General features: G+C 38.9%; 1 protein-coding gene across 4 annotated transcripts in view; it reads right to left on the bottom strand.

Annotated features, from left to right (window-relative positions):
* SRPK2 (SRSF protein kinase 2) overlaps positions 1-23,180 on the bottom strand; it is a 166,049-nt gene that overhangs the window by 92,704 nt on the left and 50,165 nt on the right. The window contains exon 3 of one of the 4 annotated variants that reach the window (XM_084897827.1): positions 20,551-20,614. The exons of 2 other annotated variants lie outside the window; for them this stretch is intronic. In XM_084897827.1, the coding sequence (XP_084753953.1) occupies positions 20,551-20,588 (38 nt within the window). In that variant the 5' untranslated portion in view covers positions 20,589-20,614. Of the gene's footprint in view, positions 1-20,550; positions 20,821-23,180 lie in introns of those variants that run through there. One more of the 4 variants, XM_084897826.1, reaches the window with a different exon arrangement.

The following is a 23,180-nucleotide window of genomic DNA, read 5'->3' as shown; positions in this document are numbered from 1 at the left end:
AGAGCAATTGGGGTCCTTTAAGATTTCTTATCCCAAGCAGGTTGGGTAAAACAGACACAAAATAATCGCCTGGCAAAGCTGTTCAGAAGAGAGTGAAAGAATATACTGCCCAATATATTGTAATAAGAAAGACAAACAGCGCTGGCCAGTGTGGCTCGGCTGGTTGGAGCATCATCCAGTACACCAGAAGGTGACGGGTTCAATTCCCAGTCAGGGCACATATCCAAGTTGTGGATTCCATCCCTGGTGAGGGTGTGTATGGAAGCCAACCGATTTATGTTTCTCTCTCCTCTCTCTTCTCTCAAATAGATGTAATTTTTAATTTTTTAATATATTTTTGTTGATTTCAGAGAGGAAGGGAAAGGGAGAGGCAGAAACTTCAATAATGAGAGAGAATCACTGATCAGCTGCCACCCCTACTAGGGATGGAGCCCACAATCAGGCATGTGCCTTGACTGGGAATCCAACCATGACCTTCTGGCTCGCAAGTCAATGCTCAACCACATAGCCACACCGGCTGGGCAAGACATAGTAATTTTTTTTTTTTTTAAAGAAAATTTCCCACCAATTGGGAAAGAACAAAAAGCCTTTATTCAAATAAGCGTTTGTATCTACTATATGGTCTAGTGGGTGACCGGCAGCTTCTCAGTACAGATGTGTAAATGGCATACTGGGAGGAAAAAACAGGAGGGGCCTCTGCAGGGGAGTGAGAGGGGGCGCTCCAAGCTGAGACAGTGAGGCCCAAGCAGAGGGAAAAGCCTGCCATGAAGATAGAAGGTTGATAGGACCCACCATGGTGGATCAGTTGGAGCTCCAGATTAGGAGCTCCAGACTGTGGGAAACCTTAGCCACACTAATGAGGCTCTTTTAGGAGAGTGTTCCTAGAGATGGTACAAAGGGCAAAGGGGAGCGGTTAGTGGCAGTCAGGAAAGAGGCTGGCAGCACTGGAGGCTGCAGGTGAGGAATGGCAGAACAAAAGCAGGACAACAAATTCAGATGGGAGCAGGCAGGTTTGGGAAGGACTTCTAAAGAGACATCAATAGGATGCAGGGATCAAGTAGATGAGAACTGAGAGGAAAAATGAGTTAGGTAACGCTGAGTCTTTGGGTCTACAGAGTTATAAACATTCACTTGGTAAAATGAAAATAAGCAGATTGGCCCTTAGAGGCAGAAGGTATGGTGAGGCCCACTGTTACAGAGCCTGCAGGGGAAGAAGTAAAATAAACAAGTCTGGCTGATGGCAGTGGATCCAGCAGCGACAGCAAAAGAAAACTGAAGGCTACAAATACACATCAGCAAAAATCCTCACTTATTTTCTAGACTTAGATAAGGGAATTCTTTCTATCCTTACAGAGACCTCACAAAGTTTCCTGTTACCTTCTACTTTCTTTTGAAGATATTTAAGATGCCTATTTAAATCCACAGAGGCAGGTTATTCAAGAGTAATTTTTGCCCTTGGCCCAGAGTCCCTAAGTATAGCCACAAACAGAAGGAATTACTTATTCTCTCTCCCACCCTCTACTATAACTAGCCACTGAACAGACTGGCCATATAACCCATCTATTAGCACAGTCAGGAAGACTAAAGGAGATAATGAGCTTGATTTAGGGCAGGTTAAATTTAAGATCTCAATGGATATTTAGGCAGCTGGATAATCTGTAGCTCAGAATGGAGAGTTGGAGCTAGAAATTTGGGAGTCGTCAGCACACAAATGATATTCAACACCATGGAGAAGAGCAGCAGACTAGGACAGAGGCCCTGAAGAGGGGCTGATATGTGGATAAAAGAAAGACAATGAAACTGAAGGATCAGTTTCAGTTTATTTTAGATCCCAACTTGTTTCCTAACAAAAAACAGAAACCTTTTATATTAACCAGACTATGCATTTCAGTGCCAGATACCTTAATACTGTAAACAACTATAAATGTTACCAATTTCAATTGGTAATAAATGAAGTCACCTTTCATGTGCCTAGCACTATCAGGAGAAAAGGGACTCACTACACCTAAGTGCCATTTGCTGATGAGGGACATTTCCAGATAAAGGAAGGTATTCGCTGTATGTGAATGGTTTGCAGCTCAAATGCCATCAAGAATCAACTAGGTGAGTGTGCAGCATTAAGATGCATAGCAATAATTGTTGTGTCTTGTTCAACTGGAGTGGGACTGTGCCTCTCTTATGGGCTTTCACATTCAGTCTATTTTGTAGAGCAAACAGAAGCCCAGGTACCTGCAATATCATGTGAAGTAGGAATCAAAATCATGTCTCCATGAGCTCATAACCATAGCACAAGATGGCATGCTAACAAATGTTTCTTTTACTTTATATCACCAAAGTCTTTCTTCCTGCCATTAACCATTTTTCTATACAGATGAAGTGAATACACTGTGTTGTAAAAGGAGGCACTTTTTAAACTGATCAGCTCTATGACTTTGGGTAGCTTATCTCTAATCCATCTGTAAAACAAAGATGATATTGCTGTGAGGAGTAAAAGAAAGAGCACTACTTGAAAAAGGCTCTGAACTCAGTGAACATTAGGCATTCATGAAAAATAAGAGGAGATGATATGGAGTAAATGATGAAAACACTTTTTTTGGAGGGGGAGGGTAATCTTCATTGGAGGATATTTTCACCATTGTCATTCAGAGAAAGTGGAAAGAAAGGAGGGAGGGGGAGAGAGAAATAGAGAGGGAAAAAGAAACATCAATGTGAGAGAGACACATTGACTGGTAGCCTCCTGCACGCAACCAACTGGGTGTGGAGAGCAAACTCCCAACCCAGGTTCATGTACTTGACTAGGAATCGAACCCTAGACTTAGGTGCTCGGGTTGATGCTCTAGCCACTGAAGAAAAACCGGTCAGGGCTGAAAATCTTTCTTAGCTACATCACTGATATCAGTGTCATTAATGTCTACACAACTATAAAAATCACTTAAGTGCCATACACACACAAAAAGCTAAACCTTCTGTTGGCCTCTCGTTTAATTGTTCAAAGTTTTTAACTAACAAAATGTATTAAACAGTAACTAAAATGAAGAAGTTTGATCTTAGTGTCTGAACTGACTGTGCTTTTGACCTTTTTAACATCTCCTGAAAAGGCTGCTGCTACTTAAAGGAAGTAGATGCTGTGATCCCAGGGGATCAGAGTCACATTTATATTTAAACACTGGTCCTCTTGCCAAAGAAATTGCATAGTTCTCTTCAAACAGAGATTCGGAACTAAAAATCTTCATGCTAAACCAAGATGGGCAAGAAAAGGGTGGCCATAACTGATTTGGCTCAGTAGATAGAGTGTCGGTCTGTGGACTGAAGGGTCCCAGGTTCAATTCCGGTCAAGGGCATGTACATTGGTTGCAGACACATCCCCGGTGGGGGGGGGGGGGAGGGGTGCAGGAGGCAGCTGATTGATGTTTCTCTCTCATCGATGTTTCTAGCTCTCTATCCCTCTCCCTTCCTCTTTGAAATCAATAAAAACATTTTTTAAATAAAGAACGAAAAGAGTATAAGAGAACAAAAAATGTTAATTTTGTCTTTGTGTGCTAACTATATTTACTGTTTTAAAGCCAAGGCTGGCATTCCTCATCTCTTTGCCTTCTTGACGCTTACACCTTGAAGTTACTGGAGGAATACCTGAAGAGCACAGACCCACCGAATGCATGCAGCCTGACTCTGGACACCTTGTACGTGAAAACACTCGACATCTTTTGGTATCGAGAACCTTAGGCATGGCAGTAGGAGCTGCAAAACATGGCTTTCAGTGTACCTTGACCAGTAATAGGTATTTGTCACTGTAAAATCATACACACGTTTTTCTTTTCTTTTTTTAATATATTTTATTGATTTTTTTACAGAGAGGAAAAGAGAGGGATAGAGAGTTAGAAATATCGATGAGAGAGAATCATTGATCAGCTGCCTCTTGCACACCCCCTACTGGGGATGTGCCCGCAACCAAGGTACATGCCCTTGACTGGAATTGAACCTGAGACCTTTCAGTCCACAGGCTGACGCTCTATCCACTGAGCCAAACCGGTTTCGGCCACATATGTTTTTCTTATCCATGAAGTGGGAATAGGACCACCTATCCTATATATACACCAGCAATGGTTTTTAAAAAATTAAACTAGTAGTGAACAGGAGAATATGCTGTAAAACAAAAGGCATTTCTTCCATGCTCTGGCTAGAGCAGTGCCAAAAGAACAATACCAATATAACTTAAAGTAACCATTCTTGGTTTTCTGAAAGAGAAAGAAAGCTGGTCAAACCAATGCTCCAACACTCTAAATTTCAATCCTATCTGGAACTTTAATGAATCACTTCACTATTTGGGTATCAGTTTTCATCATGAATAAACAAGGGTGGGGGGCAAACTGGGCCTTCAAATTCCAGTCTTGTTGTGATGTTTGTATCTACATACGCCTATTCAAAAAAAAACTAGTTAAAAGACATAAGTCTTCTACTTCTTTATATAACCTTTTGCTGCCATGTGCTTTTTTTAAGGCATCACCACAAAGTTGAGCAAATGTTTTTCTAGTGTTAGACATTATTTTGTTATCACATGCCCTTAACTGCAAAGGAAAACAAAACAAAACCCTGATGTGCTGCATCACTGGGGAGAGGCTGGCCATGCTGGCCTTGCTGGGTATACAATGTCAGTCCCATTTGGAGATACACCAGTGGCAAGGCGTGGTACCACTGAACCCTTAGTGGGAATTTTAAAGGTCAAAACTACAAAAAATACCCAATCAAATCATGTTGCCAGACAGAACCTCATCTTTAGAAAAAAAAATAACTTAAGAAGATACACTTTTAAAACATTAAATTTTAAATAAATTTCTTGGGAAATGCTTGATTCACATTAACCTAAAAGTATTTCTACAGTCCTGGCCAGTGTGGCTCAGTTGTTTGGAAAGTTGTCCCTTTGATGTGAACAAGTTCAGTTATGTTGAACCAAAGGGTAGGAGGGTCCAATTCCTTGTTAGAGCACATGCCCAGATTACGAGATCAATCCCCAGAGGAGCCAATTTCTCTCTCTCTCTCTCTCTCTCTCTCTCTCTCTCTCTCTCTCTCTCTCTCTCTCTCTCTCTCTCTCTCTCTCTCTCTCCTCTGCTCTCCTCTCCTCTCCCCTTTTTCCTCTAAAATAGAATTTTAAAAAAATAAGACTTTACAAATAAATACAAGTATTCCTACAAACAGATCCATTATAATAATCTTATCCTAAGACTCAGAAGATCTTTTTAATGTTCTCTATAAAATCTGACTTCATTAAACAATTGGGTGGATGAACAACACGTAAGTTTTACTACTATGATACAGTTCAATTTTTGTCACTAGCTGTTAAATATTTTATAGCCATTCCGAGCAAAGCAAGGGAAACCAACTGTTTTTTTCTTCAGGAGCCAAATAGACCACTTAAGAAAGGCCTAAGCTGCAGCTGCGACCATGCCTGACACTAGTGCAGAAACCACAGCAGAAGCTACTCGGGTATATAACATTGAAGGACTGGAAGTAAGAATGAACCACCAGATAGTGCACAACTCATTACACCAAAACACAATTTCTTGACTTGTTTACTTTGAAATAAGCACTTACACCTGTTTTGAAATGGATGTGTACCAAGATATCACCACACCAGTAAATAAATACTCTCTTGTTCCAACTACAAAAGCCCAGGGGGAAAATGGCAGTCCTAAACTGAGGAGGAAATCACATTCAACAAGCCAAGGTGTTTATTATATCACTAGAGCCCCAGTGCACAAGTTCATACAAAAGTGAGGTCCCTCAGCCTGGCCTGCAGAACTGGACTGAAACCAGCTTTCCAACATCCCCTGAGGGGTCCCAGATTGCAAGAGGGCACAGGCCAGGCAGAGGGACCCCATCGGTGCACAACGGGTACCAGGGAGAGATGCAGGAGGTTGGCCAGCTGGAGAGGGACCACGGGAGGGCTCCCATCTCGCTCAGTCCCTAGCTAACCTACCGGTTGGAGCATCTGTCCCCTGGTGGTCAATGCACATCATAATAAGTGGTTAAGCAGACTTAACATATCATTAGCATATTACACTTTGATTGGTTGGATGAACTACTGGACAACCAGACATTTAGCATATTAGGCTTTTATTATATAGGAACAGGCAGCCAAGAATTCTTCTAAAAATGTCTTTCACTTATTCAAACAGACTGTCAAATTATAATTGAATACTCAGTAAGGATAAAATAAAGGGAAGCATTTTTTAATCTCTTAAGAAAATGAAAACGATTGAGTTAAACAACAAAACTTTTCTTTCTCAATTCTATGTTTAATTCTATCAGACTTCCCTTTCAACAAATAAATATAACAGAATTCAACATTAACTGTGAACCTTGTTTAGCCTTGCATTGAAGAGGCTTCTTCAGCAGGCTAAGGATTATACTAGCCCCAAGAATAAGGTGTTCTTTTGTTTCTGGGTCCAAAGAGTATAACAATAATTATTAGTAAACTTTGTCAGGAAAAACAAAAAAAGGGTTGGTGAGGAGACAAGAAATGCGTTTCAAGTCAGTATTTGGATCTTGTGTGTCTGTGTGCTCTAGCTAAAATAGGATGATGAAAAGAACAAAGCCGTGCACGAGCGTGTGCCTGTGTGTGTGTGTGTGTGTGTGTGTGTACACGCTCACATGTTGAATACCATAAACTATATGTAATTTAGCTACTATCTTTATTTTTTATCAGGTACATTAGAAATTTGTCTATATCATTTTCTCTTTTCCTTTAAAGCCAAAATTTTAAAAACTAAATTGTTTTTATAATTAATAGATGCTGTTAAATTAGTAGAATATTAAAAAGATTTAAAATTCATTAAGTGATGTGATGGCAGATAATTAAACAGCATTCCTCTCCCTTAATGGGGAGAACTAATAACTTTATCAAAGGATAAGTAACTACAAAATATAATTCCCTTCAAATTACCCAATATGAGTTAAAATAAAGAAAATATGGTGTTTTAGTCATACAGTATAATATTGTCAGCGTAGGAAGAGAAAATAATTTTTAAATGAAATAGGTGGAGCTCAGGAAAGAGAAAGAACAATAAAGGAAACAATGCTCGCTTTGGCTGGTGTGGTTCAGTGGCTGAGCACTGTGCCACGTACCAAAAGGTCACCAGTTCAATTCCCAGTCAGGACAGAGGCCCGGGATTTGGGTTCAGTCCCTGTCGAGGTGCATGTGGGAAGGAACCAATTGATCTTTCTTACCACAATCTTTTGTAACTAAAAAAAGGTTAAAATAACTGTTCAGAGGAATTCTCCTATTTAAAAAAGTTCAATGGTTTTTTAGTTTTAAATTAAAATTAAAATTTAGCAGAAACCGGTTTGGCTCAGTGGTAAAGCGTCTGTCTGCGGACTGAAAGGTCTCAGGTTCGATTCCGGTCAAGGGCATGTACCTGAGTTGCGGGCACATCCCCAGTAGGGGGTGTGCAAGAGGCAGCTGGTCGATGTTTCTCTCTCATCGACGTTTCTAGCTCTCTATATCTCTCCCTTCCTCTCTGTAAAAAAATCAATAAAATATATTTTTTAAAAATTAAAATTTAAGTTTAAATGTAGCTCTTCAGTCATGTAGCCAGATTTTCAATGCCCAATAGGCTGTCTATATTATAGACCCTTCCAGATCACTGCAGAAAGTCTATGGTATAGCACTGGCCTAAATTTTAAACAATTTATAGAAGTAATACTTTATATACTCAAGCAAAGACTTGTCACAAATTTTATAGGAAACTTTGAGACAAACATTTCAAATTACTAACTATAAATGAGGAATCCTGTCATGTTTATGCATATGTAATATTTAAAAAAAAAAAAAAAAAAAAAAAAAAAAAAAACACCTTTAAGATAGCCATACCCAGTTTGGCTGTGGATAGAGTGTCAGCCTAGGACTGAAGGGTCCCCAGTTCGATTCTGGTTAAGGGCACATGCCTAGGTTGTGGGCTCGATTCCCAGTAGGGGGCATGAAGGAAGCAGCCAATCAATGATTCTCTCTCATCATTGATGTTTCTATCTCTCCCTCCCCCTTCCTTCTGAAATAAAAATATATTTAAAAAAGAAATTAAGGCTCAATAAGCCAACCACCTGTCTTTAGAAAGAAGCATCTCTACCCATCCAAATAACTAAGGGGCCACGCTCTTTTTAAAGCCTGGGAGAGAAATCTATTTCACATCCTATCTTGATAATCTACTTCAATGTTTAATACAACACCAAGGAATCCATCTGTCTTCTGCCATTCCACTGGTAAAGAAATACTGCCATATTTTTTCCACCCATTTCCAGAGCAAATGAGTAACATTCTACCATGAACTCTGCAGTGTGTCTAGCAACCCATTCATTCCAGAGGGGGAAAATGCAGTTGGTTAAGGCTTTCCTGAAAGACCTTCCTTCATACCCACAGGAGATGTGCATGTTCTAAACCACGTGTCAAACACAAGGCCCGCGGGCCAAATCCAGCCCGCCAGGCCTTGCAATGTGGCCCGCACCGCGCTGTCATCACTGCACTCCGCTGTCAGTTTATGACATTGTCAGTTTATGACTGTTCAGTAAACCATTCGGCCTGCGATTTAGGCTGGATTTTAGATTTTGGCCCCTTCTCTGATTGAGTTCGACACCCCTATTCTAAACACAGGCATAACATCTCCCTTGCTACAACCTTTCAGTGGCTCTTGGAAATTTTCAGCATAAAGTTCAAAACCTTACCACTGAATCCTTGCCACAAGGCACATCTCTTTTTCACCTATTTTCCCATCCTTTCATCAACCTCTTTCCTAGCCTTATGGAATTTCACTCTCTTACATGCTGTCTCTTCAGCTTGCAATGCTAACCTGAGGGTTTGGACTTAAGATTCCAGTCCTCCTGTGTACAGAGCACACAACCCGCTGCCACCATGCCCTCCAAAGACTCAAAATCCAGCAAGGAAAATGTATTTTGCGAAAAGGAGGATCTTGACTAAAAAAGTGAATACATTTTGCAAGAAAGTCAGTCAATACTTACTGAACATCCACTGGGCCCTGGTTTAACAAGGAAGGTTGGAGAATACTCATTCCTGCACATCTTTAGTGAAAAAGGAAACCAGCCATCTATGTTGAATGTTTTGTCAACTGCCTGGTGTGAAAGTTTGGATCATATAATTTCTTGAAATCCCTTATAAAATTAGGATTCATTAGTATAAACACTAAGTACACCTTAGGCAGTTCATAAATGCTTGGCTGAAGACCAGAATCTACTGTGTCTTGTATCTTGTTAAAGTTGATTACATAGACTTCGCTGTCATTAATACATAATCAATGAAAGAATGAAGGTACCACGATGAAATGTGGCTTTATTAGAGGGAAGAGCTAAGGAACAGAGGGACTAATAAAGTCAACATTGTGTAGCATATTGTTCAGTGTCATTTTACAACACTCAAAAAGAGACTATTTTGAGAATCCCAGTGAGAATGTAAAACTGTACCATTCTGGAGGCAATTTAACACCCTTATCAAAAGCCTTACAAATTGTCTTTACAAGTGATTCCATGTCTAAAACCAAGACTCAATACATAAAATTATGGTATATCTATCCATAGCATGGACTCCTTCCTATTCAGCCTTTAAAAATGATGCTATTGCCAAAATCGGTTTGGCTCAGTGGATAGAGCATCGGCCTGCGGACTAAAAGGTTCGATTCCAGTCAGGGGCATGTATTGTACCTTGGTTGCGGGCATATCCCCAGTAGGGGGTATGCAGGAGGCAGCTGATAGTTGTTTCTCTCATCGATGTTTCTAGCTCTCTATTCCTCTCTTCCTCTCTGTGAAAAAAATCAATAAAATATATTTTTTTTAAAGAAAATATTTTTTAAATGACGCTACAGATTTAATTAAAAAATCACATATGTTAAGTGTAAAAAAACCAATTCTAAAATAATTTGTCAGTATGATACTGAGTTTTCTTTGGGGATGATATTACAGTATAATCTGCTCCATTTTTATATATCTACATACACTGAAACAAAAAAGTAACAATAATGACTGGCCTTTCATGATAAAAGTATGCTGTTTTTTTCTTCTCTTAATCTGAATTTCTAAAATTAACACATCTTCTGAGAAATGTGAAAAAGGGTTGTTAAATAACCATAATTAAGTTAGAGAGAAGGTTTGAGTCTCCTACAGAAACTAGTGTGCTTTCTCCTTATAGACAGTAACAGCAATGCTACTTTTTTCCTTTAGTTTGGCTGTCAGAAAACTGAAATGTCACAAAAACCCAGAGACACACTCTTTAGCATGACAAACTTTGATTTGTATACTTTCAATCTAGAGATAATGCTTAGTATTTAAAATTTATTAAAGAGATAATGCTCTTAGGATTTAAAATTTCTTTACAATAAGTCTGCACAGGATTGTGGCTTATGAATTGTGGGTCAATGTGCTACAGTATAGTGGAAAATGTTTACCATGAGCTGAATTTAGATAGCAGATACTTTTTTTTTTTTAAGGCTCCTATGACTTTGTTTTGGTTTAATTTGCACCGTCATCTACATATATAAAAGTCTAAGCAACCAATGCCGGGACCGGTTTGGCTCAGTGGATAGAGCGTCGGCCTACGGAATGAAAGGACCCGGGTTCGATTCCGGTCAAGGGCATGTACCTTGGTTGCGGGCACATCCCCAGTGGGGGGTGTGCAAGAGGCAGCTGGTCGGTGTTTCTCTCTCATTGACGTTTCTAACTCTCTGTCCCTCTCAATTCCTCTCTGTGTAAAATCAATAAAAATATTTAAAAAAAAAAAAAAAAAAAAGTCTAAGCAACCAAATGACATAACAACTGGTCAACCAGTTGCTATGATGCACATTGACCAGCAGGGGGCAGGTGCTCAACGTAGGAGCTGCCCTGTGGTGGTCAGTGCGCTCCCACAGGGGGTACCAGATGCAGGGCTCATGGCTGGCCGCCGCAGCCTGGAAACCGCAGCGCTGGCAGGCACAGTGGGGCCGGGATGAGCAAGAGAGGCAGGCGGCGTTGAACTTCCGGTTTGCCCAATCCGTGCAGGCCACATTGAGAGAGCCCACCGGTGCACAAATCCGTGTAGCAGGCCTCTAGTTTGCTAGTAAAATAAAAGAGAGCTGACATAAAAACAACAAAACTTCTCTAACTCCAGAAATCACAAGAGCTGGCAAAACTTGGCCTGTATAGCCTTCATGAAACAGCAAGAGCTGATCAGCAGCCACCTCTTTGGATGGGAAGACTCCAGTTTTCTAGAGTCTCTGCCTGGCCCACACCATTCATTTACAGTGGCCTCTGGTAGGCAACTAACTATGCTTGTAACCCTTTCACCACAGCTCTAGTCTCCATGAAAGCTCCCCAAAATGGAATTTATTAATTATGTGTAGTTCCTTCAAGGAGTGCCAAGGGCCTACCACTGTAGAGTGCCAATGATACAGTACCTCAGCACCCATGCCAAGAAACTGGTCAAGTAATAAACAAAAGATCCTACACTTTTGTGCTGCCTCTGTTGTTGCCCAATTTCCAAATCAATGAGTGACTAGCACATAGCAACTGCTGATAAATGTAGGATGGATGGACAGATGATGGATGGACGACAAATGTAATCTACACTAAAATTAGTGTTAACTCCTTCCAGCTACTAGGAGATTAAAAAAAAAACAAAAAACTCTGCTACAAAGGAAATCTGCAATATGACTATTAAAAGGAGAGAGAGAGAATGAATGTGAGTGTGTGTTTATTACAGCCAATGTCATACCTACCTGCTCACATTTGTTCAAAACTCCCTGATCTGCCAAAACCAGTTTGGCTCAGTGGATAGAGCGTCGGCCTGCAGACTGAAGGGTCCCAGGTTCAATTCTGGTCAAGGGCATGTACCTTAGTTGCGGGAACATCCCCGGGGGGAGTGAGGGGTGCAGGAGGTGTCTGATCGATATTTCCCTCTCATCAGTGTTTCTAACTATCCCAATCCCTTCCTCTCTGTAAAAAATCAGTAAAATATAAAATAAAATAAACTCCCTGATCTACCATTTGTGATAAGGCGGGGGAGGGGCGAGGGAGGTCCCCCAGCTGAAAAAAAGAACGTGCCATTGCTGGTATACAAAATGATCTCAGGTTGTACCTGAGGCTTGGAAATGAATTACAATGAATCACATAATGAGAAAAAGTTACTGCTTTCCCAAGGTTCTTCCGTTGAGTATATCAAAGAACAGGTCTCACTTTGATGCTAACACATTCTTAAGCTCCTTTATGAAAATTGCCAATTTAACTTCCCTTGTAAACAGAGGAGCATATGGATCAAGGCTGAAGCTTTTATCAGACAACAGAATCTAGACAGGATTTAATAGTAATTGTTTTTTATGGCAAATGATACTAATTCTTCAGTTCTGGTAGAGATATAAATATTCATTTTAAGGAAACTTAACTTTTACAAGACATTATGAGGAGGGGAACTGATTTTTTTGGGGGTGTAGAATCACTTCATAAATTATATAAATATTTAACCACTATGCTGTACACCTGAAATTAATATATTAAATGTCAATTGCAATTGAGAAAAATTTTGACGGCATTATTAAAGTTTATGTTATATATATTTTACCACAATTAAAAGTAAACAAAAAAGCATGATATTAAGTAAATAACAGGAGAGGGTGGAATGCAACGATAACCAAAAGCATCAATGTGATATATAAAATACTGGCATTTGGAGAATAAATGGCCATGATATGGCACCACTAGTTTAGCACAGAGATCGAAAGTGTTCAAATTTAATTTCCATCTTACATTAAAACTAATGAAAAAAATACATGTAATAACAAACTGCATTTTTATGGTAACAAAAAACCCTAAGATTTCTAACCTTAACATCTTATAACAGTTAAATTCACTTATGACTATAATTGACTGCATACAATTTTATGTACATAGACTATGATTACACTTAGCTATAATTTATCAACCGATGCCAATATCATAACAATAGATGATTCCCTACTATCAAAAAGTCTTACCACAAATTTCATAATTTGTAAGCTTCAAATGATAATATAAAAACAGTTTGCCCTAGCTGGTGTTTATCAGTGGTTAGAGCATTGGCTGCACACCAAAGAAAGAGTTGCGGGATCAATTCCCTGTCTAAGGCACATAACTGGGTTGTAGGTTCAATCTCTAGCCCCAGTTGGGGTGTATGCAGGAAGTCTCAGTCTCTCTCTCTCTCTCTCTCTCTCTCTCTCTCTCTCTCTCCCTTTCTCTTTCCCTTTCCCTTTCCCTTTCCCCCCATTCCCTTCCTCTCCCCACCTTCCACTTATTCTAAAAATCAATAGACAAAACATCCTCAGGTAAAGATTAACAAAAACAAATAATGGTAATAAAATAAAAATATTTTGTGATGAAAGCACTTCTATATTTAAAATCGTAAGTTAGGGCTAATAGTAAGTAAACCGGTTAAGTGAACCAAATGTCATTGATACTCCCTACTGTCCAACAGCAGCTGTGACAAATGCTACAAAGGAGAGGTGCATGTTTTTGTAACGGCTTATAATAGGCGTAATTTGACCTAGGCAGGCTTCCTTGTGATGAGAGGATGTCAGCAGCAAAACAACAGGTAGAAGAAGAGACGTGACCAAAAGACAGGGACAGAGACTGAGCTTGAGGGGGGAGAGAAAGAAAGAAAAAACAAAAACGAGGAAACAAGGTAAAGGAGAGGGGAGAAGGGAAGAGAGAGAGAGAATACAGGGTGGCAAATTGGCAAGGACCTGGAGCACAGCTGGTGGGAGTGTAGATTTGCACATTCATGTTGGAAAAGTGGCAATGCAATGTCCACAAAAATCTCAGCAATTGCACTCCTAGAATATACACAACAGAAATGCATGCATAGGCCTATTCACCAAAAGACATGTAAATAAATGCTCCTACCAGCTCTGTTCTAAGAGTCACAAACGGCAAACATTCCACATGCTTATCAAAAGTAGAAGTGAAAATAAAATGAGATATATTCATATAATGAACACAGCAATAAGACTTAATCAACTATACCTACACACAAAAACATGGATGAATCCCACATAGGTAATGAAGGAAGAAGACAAAGCAAGAGAGTATACAAAGGGTTTTTATCCTATCCTATATAATAAAAGGCTAATACCCTGTTTCCCCGAAAATAAGACAGTGTCTTATATTAATTTTTGCTCCCAAAGATGCGCTAGATCTTATTTTCAGGGGATGTCTTATTTTTCCACGCGCTAGGTCTTATTTTCGGAGGATGTCTTATTTTCGGAGAAACACGGTATGCAAATCGACCAAATGGCAGAATGACCGGTTACTCTGACGTGCACTGACCACCAGGGGGCAGACACTCAACAGAGGAGCTGCTCTCTTGTCTTCAGTGCTCTCCCACAGGGGGAGCGCCCCTCAGCCAGAAGCTGGGCTCACAACTGGGAAGAACAGCAGCGGTGACAGGAGCCTCTCCTGCCTCCATGGCAGCGCTAAGAATGTCCGACTGATGGCTTAGGCTAGCTCCCCGGGCCTAAGCCGTCAGTCAGACACCCCCCAAGGGCTCCCGGATTGTGAGAGGGCACAGGCCAGGTTGAGGAAACTCCGCCCCAAGCGCACGAATAGTTTATATATAATGGCCTCTAGTTTATATATAATGTTCAAAAACAGACACAACCAGAAGACATTTGTGGAAATAATCACAATCTTTACCTTAATACTAAAACCCAAAATGAATCACATACTTAAATAGTGGAACCAAAGACTCCTATAAGTAAGCCTAGCAAAAAACCTGAGTGATTTGGGGTTTGGCAAAGATTTCTTAGATACGCATAGAATACAAACTGCTAAAAATACAAAAATCAGTAAGTTGGATCTCATAATGATTTATATTATCTGTGCACTTTCCCATATCTATATATGTATAAAAGGCTAATATGCAAAGTGTCCCCTCAGGAGTTCAACCAAGAGACCTGGAATTCGATGGCTCACTATGATGTGTGTTGACCACCAAGGGGCAGCTCGGAATGAAAGAAGGAAGGCCCTGGCCGGCAGCCAGGGAAGGGAGGCCCCCGTGGTAGCTGCTAGAGACCCACAAATTTTGTGTACGGAGCCTCTAGTATATTCAATAAAAAGATTACTAAAAGTTGAATTTAAAAAAAGCATAAGAAGAGAAAACAACATAATCAGCCACTGTCATCTCAGCACTCAGGAAAAATACATACAACTCAAATATGTTATCCTACAAACTAAGAAATAAAGCCAACAGAGGCAGAGTGGGGGGGTTGGAAAATGTGAAAACCATTATCAGTAACTGTCCTACCCTTCAAGCTGGAGTAGGGAGGAGAAGAGTACAATGGAGACCCTTCTATAAAATCTGACTCTTCACAGGACTACTTACTTCACCATAGAGACATGGACAAAAGCACATTCAACATAAGAGCAAATAAAAGACACCTTAGTCCTACATCATCTTCCACTGAATATCCTTTATTTCCTTCTCTCTTCATCTCCCAGCCCTATTTTTTTTATTTTCTCCTTATTCTTCCAGGCTTCTCCTTTTGCTTTCTGCAACCACGCATTATTATCATACGCCCTTTTTCTCTTCGCTTAAGAGGATCCAAAATTTAAAAAAGAATTAAAATACACATGCAAAAATAGCATGGGTTCTTTATGTTGTTTCATTTATCCTTATATTGGGGGAGGGACAACATACAATCCGTATTACTTCACACCAATCCCAATTATACAGCATTGTTAATATAGGCCACAGCATAAATATTTTTATACTTTCTCCCTCTCTTCCTTTCTCCTGTCTCCTAAAAAAGGTAGCTAGCAATTTGTCAATTCAAATACGTGTTAGCTATGTGGGATGCTAATTACCAAGACTATCATTTCTTATTTATCCCAATATATAGACCCTTTTTAACACCAAAAAAAAAAAGTAAAAAACTAACACACAACAAGAAGTGATCCTTTTAGTATCTGTTCCCTGAGAAAATGCAAACCTTGTAAGCACTAATTATTTAGTTATCTTTTGACTGTGAAGTTTATTAATTACAAAACATCCATATACACTTACATAAAACCATAGCAGGTGGAGGCAATGCTCAGTGTGAAGGTAGATCTTCAGCTTCTCAGGACCCTCACCTCACAAACTGCTCAGCCCTCTCGGCAGGCAAGCTAGAAGGGTAGGGAGTCGTGGTTCTGTGCATTCTGGGCTCACCACTTCCATGTTAAAAGTTATCCAAGTTTGGCCCAGCCAGTGTGGTTCAGGGGTTGCGCATCAGCCTATGGACCAGGAAGTCATGGCTCGATTCTGGTGAACCAGGAGGTCACAGTTCAGTTCCCAGTCAGGGCAACTGCTTGGGTTACCAGTTTGATCCCCACTGTGGGGTGTGAAGGAGGCAGCCGATCAATGATTCTCTTTCATCATTGATGTTTCTATCTCTCTTTCCATTTCCCTTCCTCTTCAAAATCAGTAAAAAAAAAAATATTTTTTATAAAAAGAGAGTTGTCAATTTTGATCAATGAGTCAACTGAAGAAGTACTAGTAGCAATGCAGTCTGACAATAATTATAGTACAGCAAAGTGCTCTCTGTTCACTCAAGATCTTTCTGAGATGATTTGTCTGAATCCTTCCAACAGCTTTTTTTATTATTATTATTAATCTTCACCCAAGGATATATTTATTGATTTTAAGAGACAGACAGACATCAATCAGTTGCCTCCCATACACACGCAGAGCAGGGATTGAACCCAAAACCTCTTGATGTACAGGACAATGCTTCAACCAGCTGAGCCACCCGGCGTGGGCAAAATGTGTGCGCTCGCTCTCACATAGAACTGGAATTCGAAAAATGCTCCAAAAGCTCTGGCTGGATAGTTCAGTTGGTTAGAGCATTGTCCCCATCTGCCAGGGTCGCCAATTTGATCGCTGATAAGAGCACATAAAAGAATCAACCCACCCAGCTGGTGCGTACCAGTGGTTAAGCATCCACCTATTAACCAGGAGGTCATGGTCTAATTCCCAGTCAGACCACATCCCACCTAAAGGGCTCGATCCCCAGTAGGGGGCATGCAGGAGGCAGCCAATCAATGATTCTCTCTCATTAATATTTCTGTCTCTCTACCTCTGTGAAATCAATAAAAATATGTCTTTTAAAAATCAACCAATGAATGCATAAATAAGCAAAACAGCAAATTGATGTTTCTCTCACTCAAATCAATAAATAAAAAATTTAAAAATAGTAATGTTTTTAAAATAAAAAATGTTTAAGTTATTAATCTTTTTTCTAGCTGTTATTTTTATTACTATTCCTCTTCCCCATCTACTCTACTCTATAAATTTCCAAATCCCAGGAGTTATCTAGATTGGAAAAGGACAAAACTTGAAAACCCAGTTTTTGCATCAAATAAATATACACTTTTTTTTTTTTTTACATTAAATGGGGTAGATGAGGAAATAAAACTGTACATGGCTCTGTCCCTACTATATTTAAGATGAATACAGTGCTTCTTCATTCAACAGGCACTCAATTAAAAACAAAACACTAGTAGTAAAAATTATTCTTAAAATCTGTAAGAAGGATACTCTCTTGAAACAGATATGCCTTTCTCTTACCTGGTAATAACATACAAATCAGCCATCATATTTTTTTAATTCATTCAATAATATTCTCTGCCCCTAATTTTAAAAAAAAGTAACCTTTTTTATTCCATTGGCTTTTGTCCTGAGTCAGCCATTCTAAACAGAACATTAGTATTCCATGCCTCCCCTACAAAATGACATTCGTTGGGACCTCCACTATTCCGTCAAAGGTAAATATATAATTTTAAATTTCATGGTGGCATTGAAAACTGTTATTATTTACATTTCCTAATCTAGGCCCCCCATAAAAACCTTCAAAATTCCATTATCACATTACTTCAAATCATATTTGTATTTTTCAATGAAAGATACTTAAGAGTCTACAAAAATAAGTTATTTCTTTTTTGTTGTTTTGGTTTTCACAAAATTGTCTGGAGAAACAATAATTCAATGAATACTAGCTGTTATAAGACTAGACATTCCCATTAAGGGGGGGGCGGAGGGTCACCTATAAGGCATGGGAAAATTGTTAGGAACACCACGTAACTGTTGTTAGAGTATTGTTTCTCCACTTGTTCCCTGAAATATCCAAAGATCACTTTGTGCTGCACACAATGAGCAAAATCCGTTGTGGCGAATGATAACTTGGTTCCTTACAAACCAAGTAGCTTTCCTATTTTTAAAGAAAGAAGACTGGGTTTCCTTCTTCATCCTTCCCACTAATAAATACATGGTAATACTGACCATCCGTAAATTCCAAATGTCTTTACGACTCAGTCATGCCTCAAGCAAGGAACTTTTTGAAAACACTAGTCAAAGACGTTTAAATTTTAGGTAACTGGTAAACAAGGAATTAAAGAATGTGATGGTATTGCTACATGGCACTTCAAGCTATTAAACTCCTGGGCATAATTTTATATAGTGTTACTAGGCCATAATTTTCTTTTTAACATGGATTCGTGTTTTTCAAGTTCTTCCAAAACAAACAAATTAAAAAGACTTTGACTATTAATCATTGTATGACTTTAAAAATGGAGGAAGAAAAAGAGTGACTTCTATTTTTAATATATATTAGTAAAACAATTTCTATGTTATGCTGACCCATAAACCACATTTACCACCCATTAAGTCAGCATATCTTAACTTAAAAATATTATGTGTCAGATATCTGAAACATCAAGCAAAGCAAGAATAACAACAAAACAAGCAAGCTCTGGAAAACTCTGCATAAAGTTGTTAAAAGCACGCAGCTGGTTTCTGAACTTTAAAATCATGGCCACATGCATCCTCCTTTTCCATCAAATTTAACCACAGGAGCTTGGGTTAAAAAAAATTTAAAAATAATAAAATAAACAAGTAAATACGATCACCAAAATATTTTAGAATCTTCCCTTATAAAATGTATTTAACCATTAAAAACCTCACCCATTCCTAATTTCTCAACAATTTGAGCCCATTCTGTTCAACCCTCAATTTATCAATAGAGAATTCATGCTTCTCAAAAAGCCAACATAATTATTGCTGTCATCTCATTAAGAATGCTCTTCTTAGTAACAAAACTCAAAGGTTACAGTTAGCACCCAGACCGTTCACTATTTACACCACCACTCTCTCCCCTGCCCATCACCACCATTTTACTGGCAGAGCATTCGCAAGGCTGAAGGTTATTTTCATCTCAGCAAACAGAATACTTAAAAACGGATGACTAGCCCAAACCAGAAGTTAGAAGCTATATAAAAATAAACAAAATGTGCCTAAATTTTTCTATTTTCAATCTCTAAAGAAAGCAGTAACATCTTCCATATTTGCAATGCCCTGAATTATAGCCAGGAGACTTTCACTTAATTATACTAATAAATCGATTTAACGTCATCATTTTGTCATCGGATCATGTCCTCCATACACTAGTTTACTTTAATTAAATCCCTTTTACCATGTTAGGTTCTTCACATATTTTTTTCCCAGAGTTTTTCCTATATCATTATTTACTACCAAATTATTTCTCCATCATGTTTTCCTAAATATTACATTTATGAACAAAAAAGATAACCCTGAAAAATCACAGAAAAGAAAAACCAACACACCAAAAATATCAACATTAGGTCTAAACTATTATTAGGTTGACAAGAGAAAGGTAAGCATCAAGGTATCCACCCAAAAACCCCAATTTAAAACATTATGTAGTATACAAAATTTTGGTAGACAGAAGTGAACACAATATTTACATAGCAACATAGGCAACTACAGCCTCATTTCTGACTTGAGATAAAAAATACCTTTACTTCTATGTATTAAGTAAATAGCCATTTTAAGGAAATATCGCCTTACAGGTACAGTAATTTGATTGACATATAAAATAATTGCTTAAAAAATACTTGAGTCATTTTGTCCTTACCTGCAGGCATGAACCATTACTGCATGCAGTGACTGTTCCATTTCCTAGCACAGACTTGAAGAAGCATCATATCTCTCTCTCAGAATGTGACTAATCTGGGGGTTTGCAATTCCTAAGCTATTTACAAATGGCACTCCCTTTTCACATAATAAAATGTTTATTACAGCCAAGATCAAATGTTTTTAACCTAGATCTTATAGACAGTGTCGGTAATTTTGTGTTACAGCAACGTCAGAATACAGGGAAAAAATCTAATGCTATCATTTCCTTAAAGCAAGCACAATTTGTTTGTTTTTTAGCTAAGTAAATTATTTTTAAAGCCTTCAACAGCTGTCACACAGGAACCCGTGGTTTGCTGTGTTATGGTGTGCATGCTGCAGCTGATTAGGCTTCACTATTTTTTTTAAATCAATTACCCTTTGTAAAAGCAGAACAGCCTGCCCAAATACACAGCTTCCATACAGCACAACGACCCGCATGCAGCACAACACGTTATACGGCAAACTTAACAAGAAAAGAAAATGCCCTGGTTGGCTTCTTAGCAATGCTACACCGTTAATTGTTCATGCAAGAGATGTAGCTGTACCTTTCTGAAGAGGACGACTTCTCAGAGTTAACTGACATCAGCAGCTCAATCTTCTGCTTGATTTCTGGAAAAATCAGAAAATATTCACAACCAAGATTGCCTGTCCTTGCTTTCAAGCCTTATATCAAGAGATTTTTCTTCTCTAATCCCTTTTGTTCAAAATGAGGCCACAAGATTTCGCAGCACTTCTGCTAGGACTGGGATTCAATGGTGCTATAAAGGGAAAACGCTCCAGAGGCATCAGGCCTTGCTAAACTATGCACATGACTGTTTATGAAAGCAGGAAGTACCATTTCTTTTAAGTAGAGGGGTGTGTTGGTTTTTTTTTAAGGTAGAACTAGCCTGGCCCTACAAGAAGATTTTAAAGGCAACAAATTAAAATACAAACAAGAAGTGCTAACAACTAGATCCTACATACTAGATCATTTGAGAAGCCTGGGTAATAAAGTTACAGGCTGTAATGAACAGATATAAAACCCTTGGCTACTTCTATTTCACCAGCCCTGAAAAATATGGCTCAGTGAATCATTTTTGTCACTTAAGAATGAAATAGTAAACCAGAACCCCAATTTATAGATTGAAATTTTTTAACCTGTTATTATTTCCTGGTTGTCTTAATTAAAGATATATTTAGTGTGTACTCCCTAGTCCTTTAGAGAAAGACTTGTATTTTACACCTTAATTTCCCCTCCTCCTTCGCGGCACATACAGCACAAGTGAACAGCAACACCCAGTTACCTAGCACACAATCTACTTCTCCTTTTGGGAAAGGCCTGACAATGCCATCACAAACAGGAATGTACGCGTCAATTCAACCCAATTAAACAATAACTGCCTGATGCTGGTTTGGTAAAAAAGATAATAAACTAAAATGAAAACAGAGGTTAAAAAAAAAAAAAAAAGAGATGGGAAAAGAGAAGGCAAACTAACACATTTCCACTAAAATATTAATGATTAACCTAATGCTCATAATTTTACATGAATAAAACTGACATGGTCTTATTACCCAGACTATTTCACATGTAAACTTGTGGGGGGGTTTTCTTTTTGTAAATGGGTTTTCCTATTCCTTATTAAAAGTCCACACATCAAAAATAAAACTCAGTGCCACTGAAATGCTTTAAGCAGTCTCAGACTTTCAAAATATACTTCACTAGTTTGGGGTTGTTTTTTTATTATTTAAGTGTAAAACAAGTTTTAATATTTACAAATCTTGACTGTAGAAACCAAAGGAATATGAAAAATACAATGGAAAAAGGAATAAAAATGAGGTGCATAAAACACAATGGACCTGGACAGGAATATCCTCTCCATATTGGTACAGTAAGGATTTTTCTAAATTGCTTAAGCTTACAACTTCACCCTATGAGTACTATTAAACTGGCATGGATGTCCAACAAGAGAACAGAATCTACCACAGGCTGCGGCCAAACCGGCTAATCACTGGGGAGAGCACACAGGACTGGGGTAAACCGAGATGATGATAAATGAAACTTACCTTGAGGATTCTTAAGTGTTACAAAGCCTGGCACCTAATACCATAGTGAATGCTCAGTGATGTCCCTCCTTCCGGTTTAAAAAGAGCCCAGTGTTGAAGTGCTCAGTCAGGCTCTGCCACCAAGTAGCCTTAGATTCAAAAGCAGGTACCTCCATCGTTTTTAATTGCCATATGACCTTGGGAAAATTACTCAAAAACTCTAAGCCTCTATCTCCTCTCCTGTAAAATGGGGTGATCATTCCTACGTGAGGGGCTGTTGTGAGGATTTAACAAAATAATCCATGGAAGTCATGTAGTGTCATGCTTGGCACATAAGCCCTCTGTGCCTATTCCTAGGCAGGCAGTGCCTGGCACAGGACAGTCATCCTCAATATTTGTTGGATGTGTTAATGAGGTATAGTAGGTGTGTCCCATTTTAAATAGCTTTTCCATAAGTTTTAATCCACCTTCTCCCTCTTACTACCAAACCTCAGCATCTACCTTTTTATCACTAGAGTGTTATTATATGTAGAAATTTAACTTTAGCCCATATCTCAGTCTCCCTATCTAGAGAAGTATTCCCAGTTAATCACGTAGTCACTTCAGAAATGAGATTATCCTGGAATGTCTTCATGGTGGCAATTCTTCATTGCAAAAAAAGACAAAAGTTCACACTTCAGGGTATCTATATAAAAGCTGTGCACTGAGCCTGAAAAACCCCAAGACTAAACTACATAGCTCAAATGAAGTTTATACCCATCTTGTAATGTTAGAAAGAAAAGTTAAAGCTTTAAACCAGTTTCTGACTGGTGACTTTGGAATCTCCAAACCAAATGGCTTCAAATAACATATGAAAAGACTTCCAAAATCATTTTCACATTTTCATCAAACCTTCAGATTTGTTTATAGCTCCAGAAGAATTGAAAGGTTCGATAATGTTCACAAATACTGTGTTGATATCATATCCTTTGAGGGCCATGTATTCCATCTACGTTATTATCTACTCAACTAGACGCCCAATGCATGAAAATTGTGCACTCAGGGGGGCCCCTCAACCCAGCCTGCACCTTCTTGCAGTCCAGGGGTCCTTTGGGGGATGTCCGACTGATGTCCTAAGCTGGCAGTCAGACATCCTTAGCAACGCCACCGAGGC

This window comes from Pipistrellus hanaki, assembly GCF_964339955.1.
Source record: "Pipistrellus hanaki genome assembly, chromosome: 10".
NCBI classification, from domain to species: domain Eukaryota; kingdom Metazoa; phylum Chordata; class Mammalia; order Chiroptera; family Vespertilionidae; genus Pipistrellus; species Pipistrellus hanaki.
The sequence above is the reverse complement of the archived record's forward strand: the minus strand, read 5'-3'. Positions and strand labels throughout refer to the sequence as shown.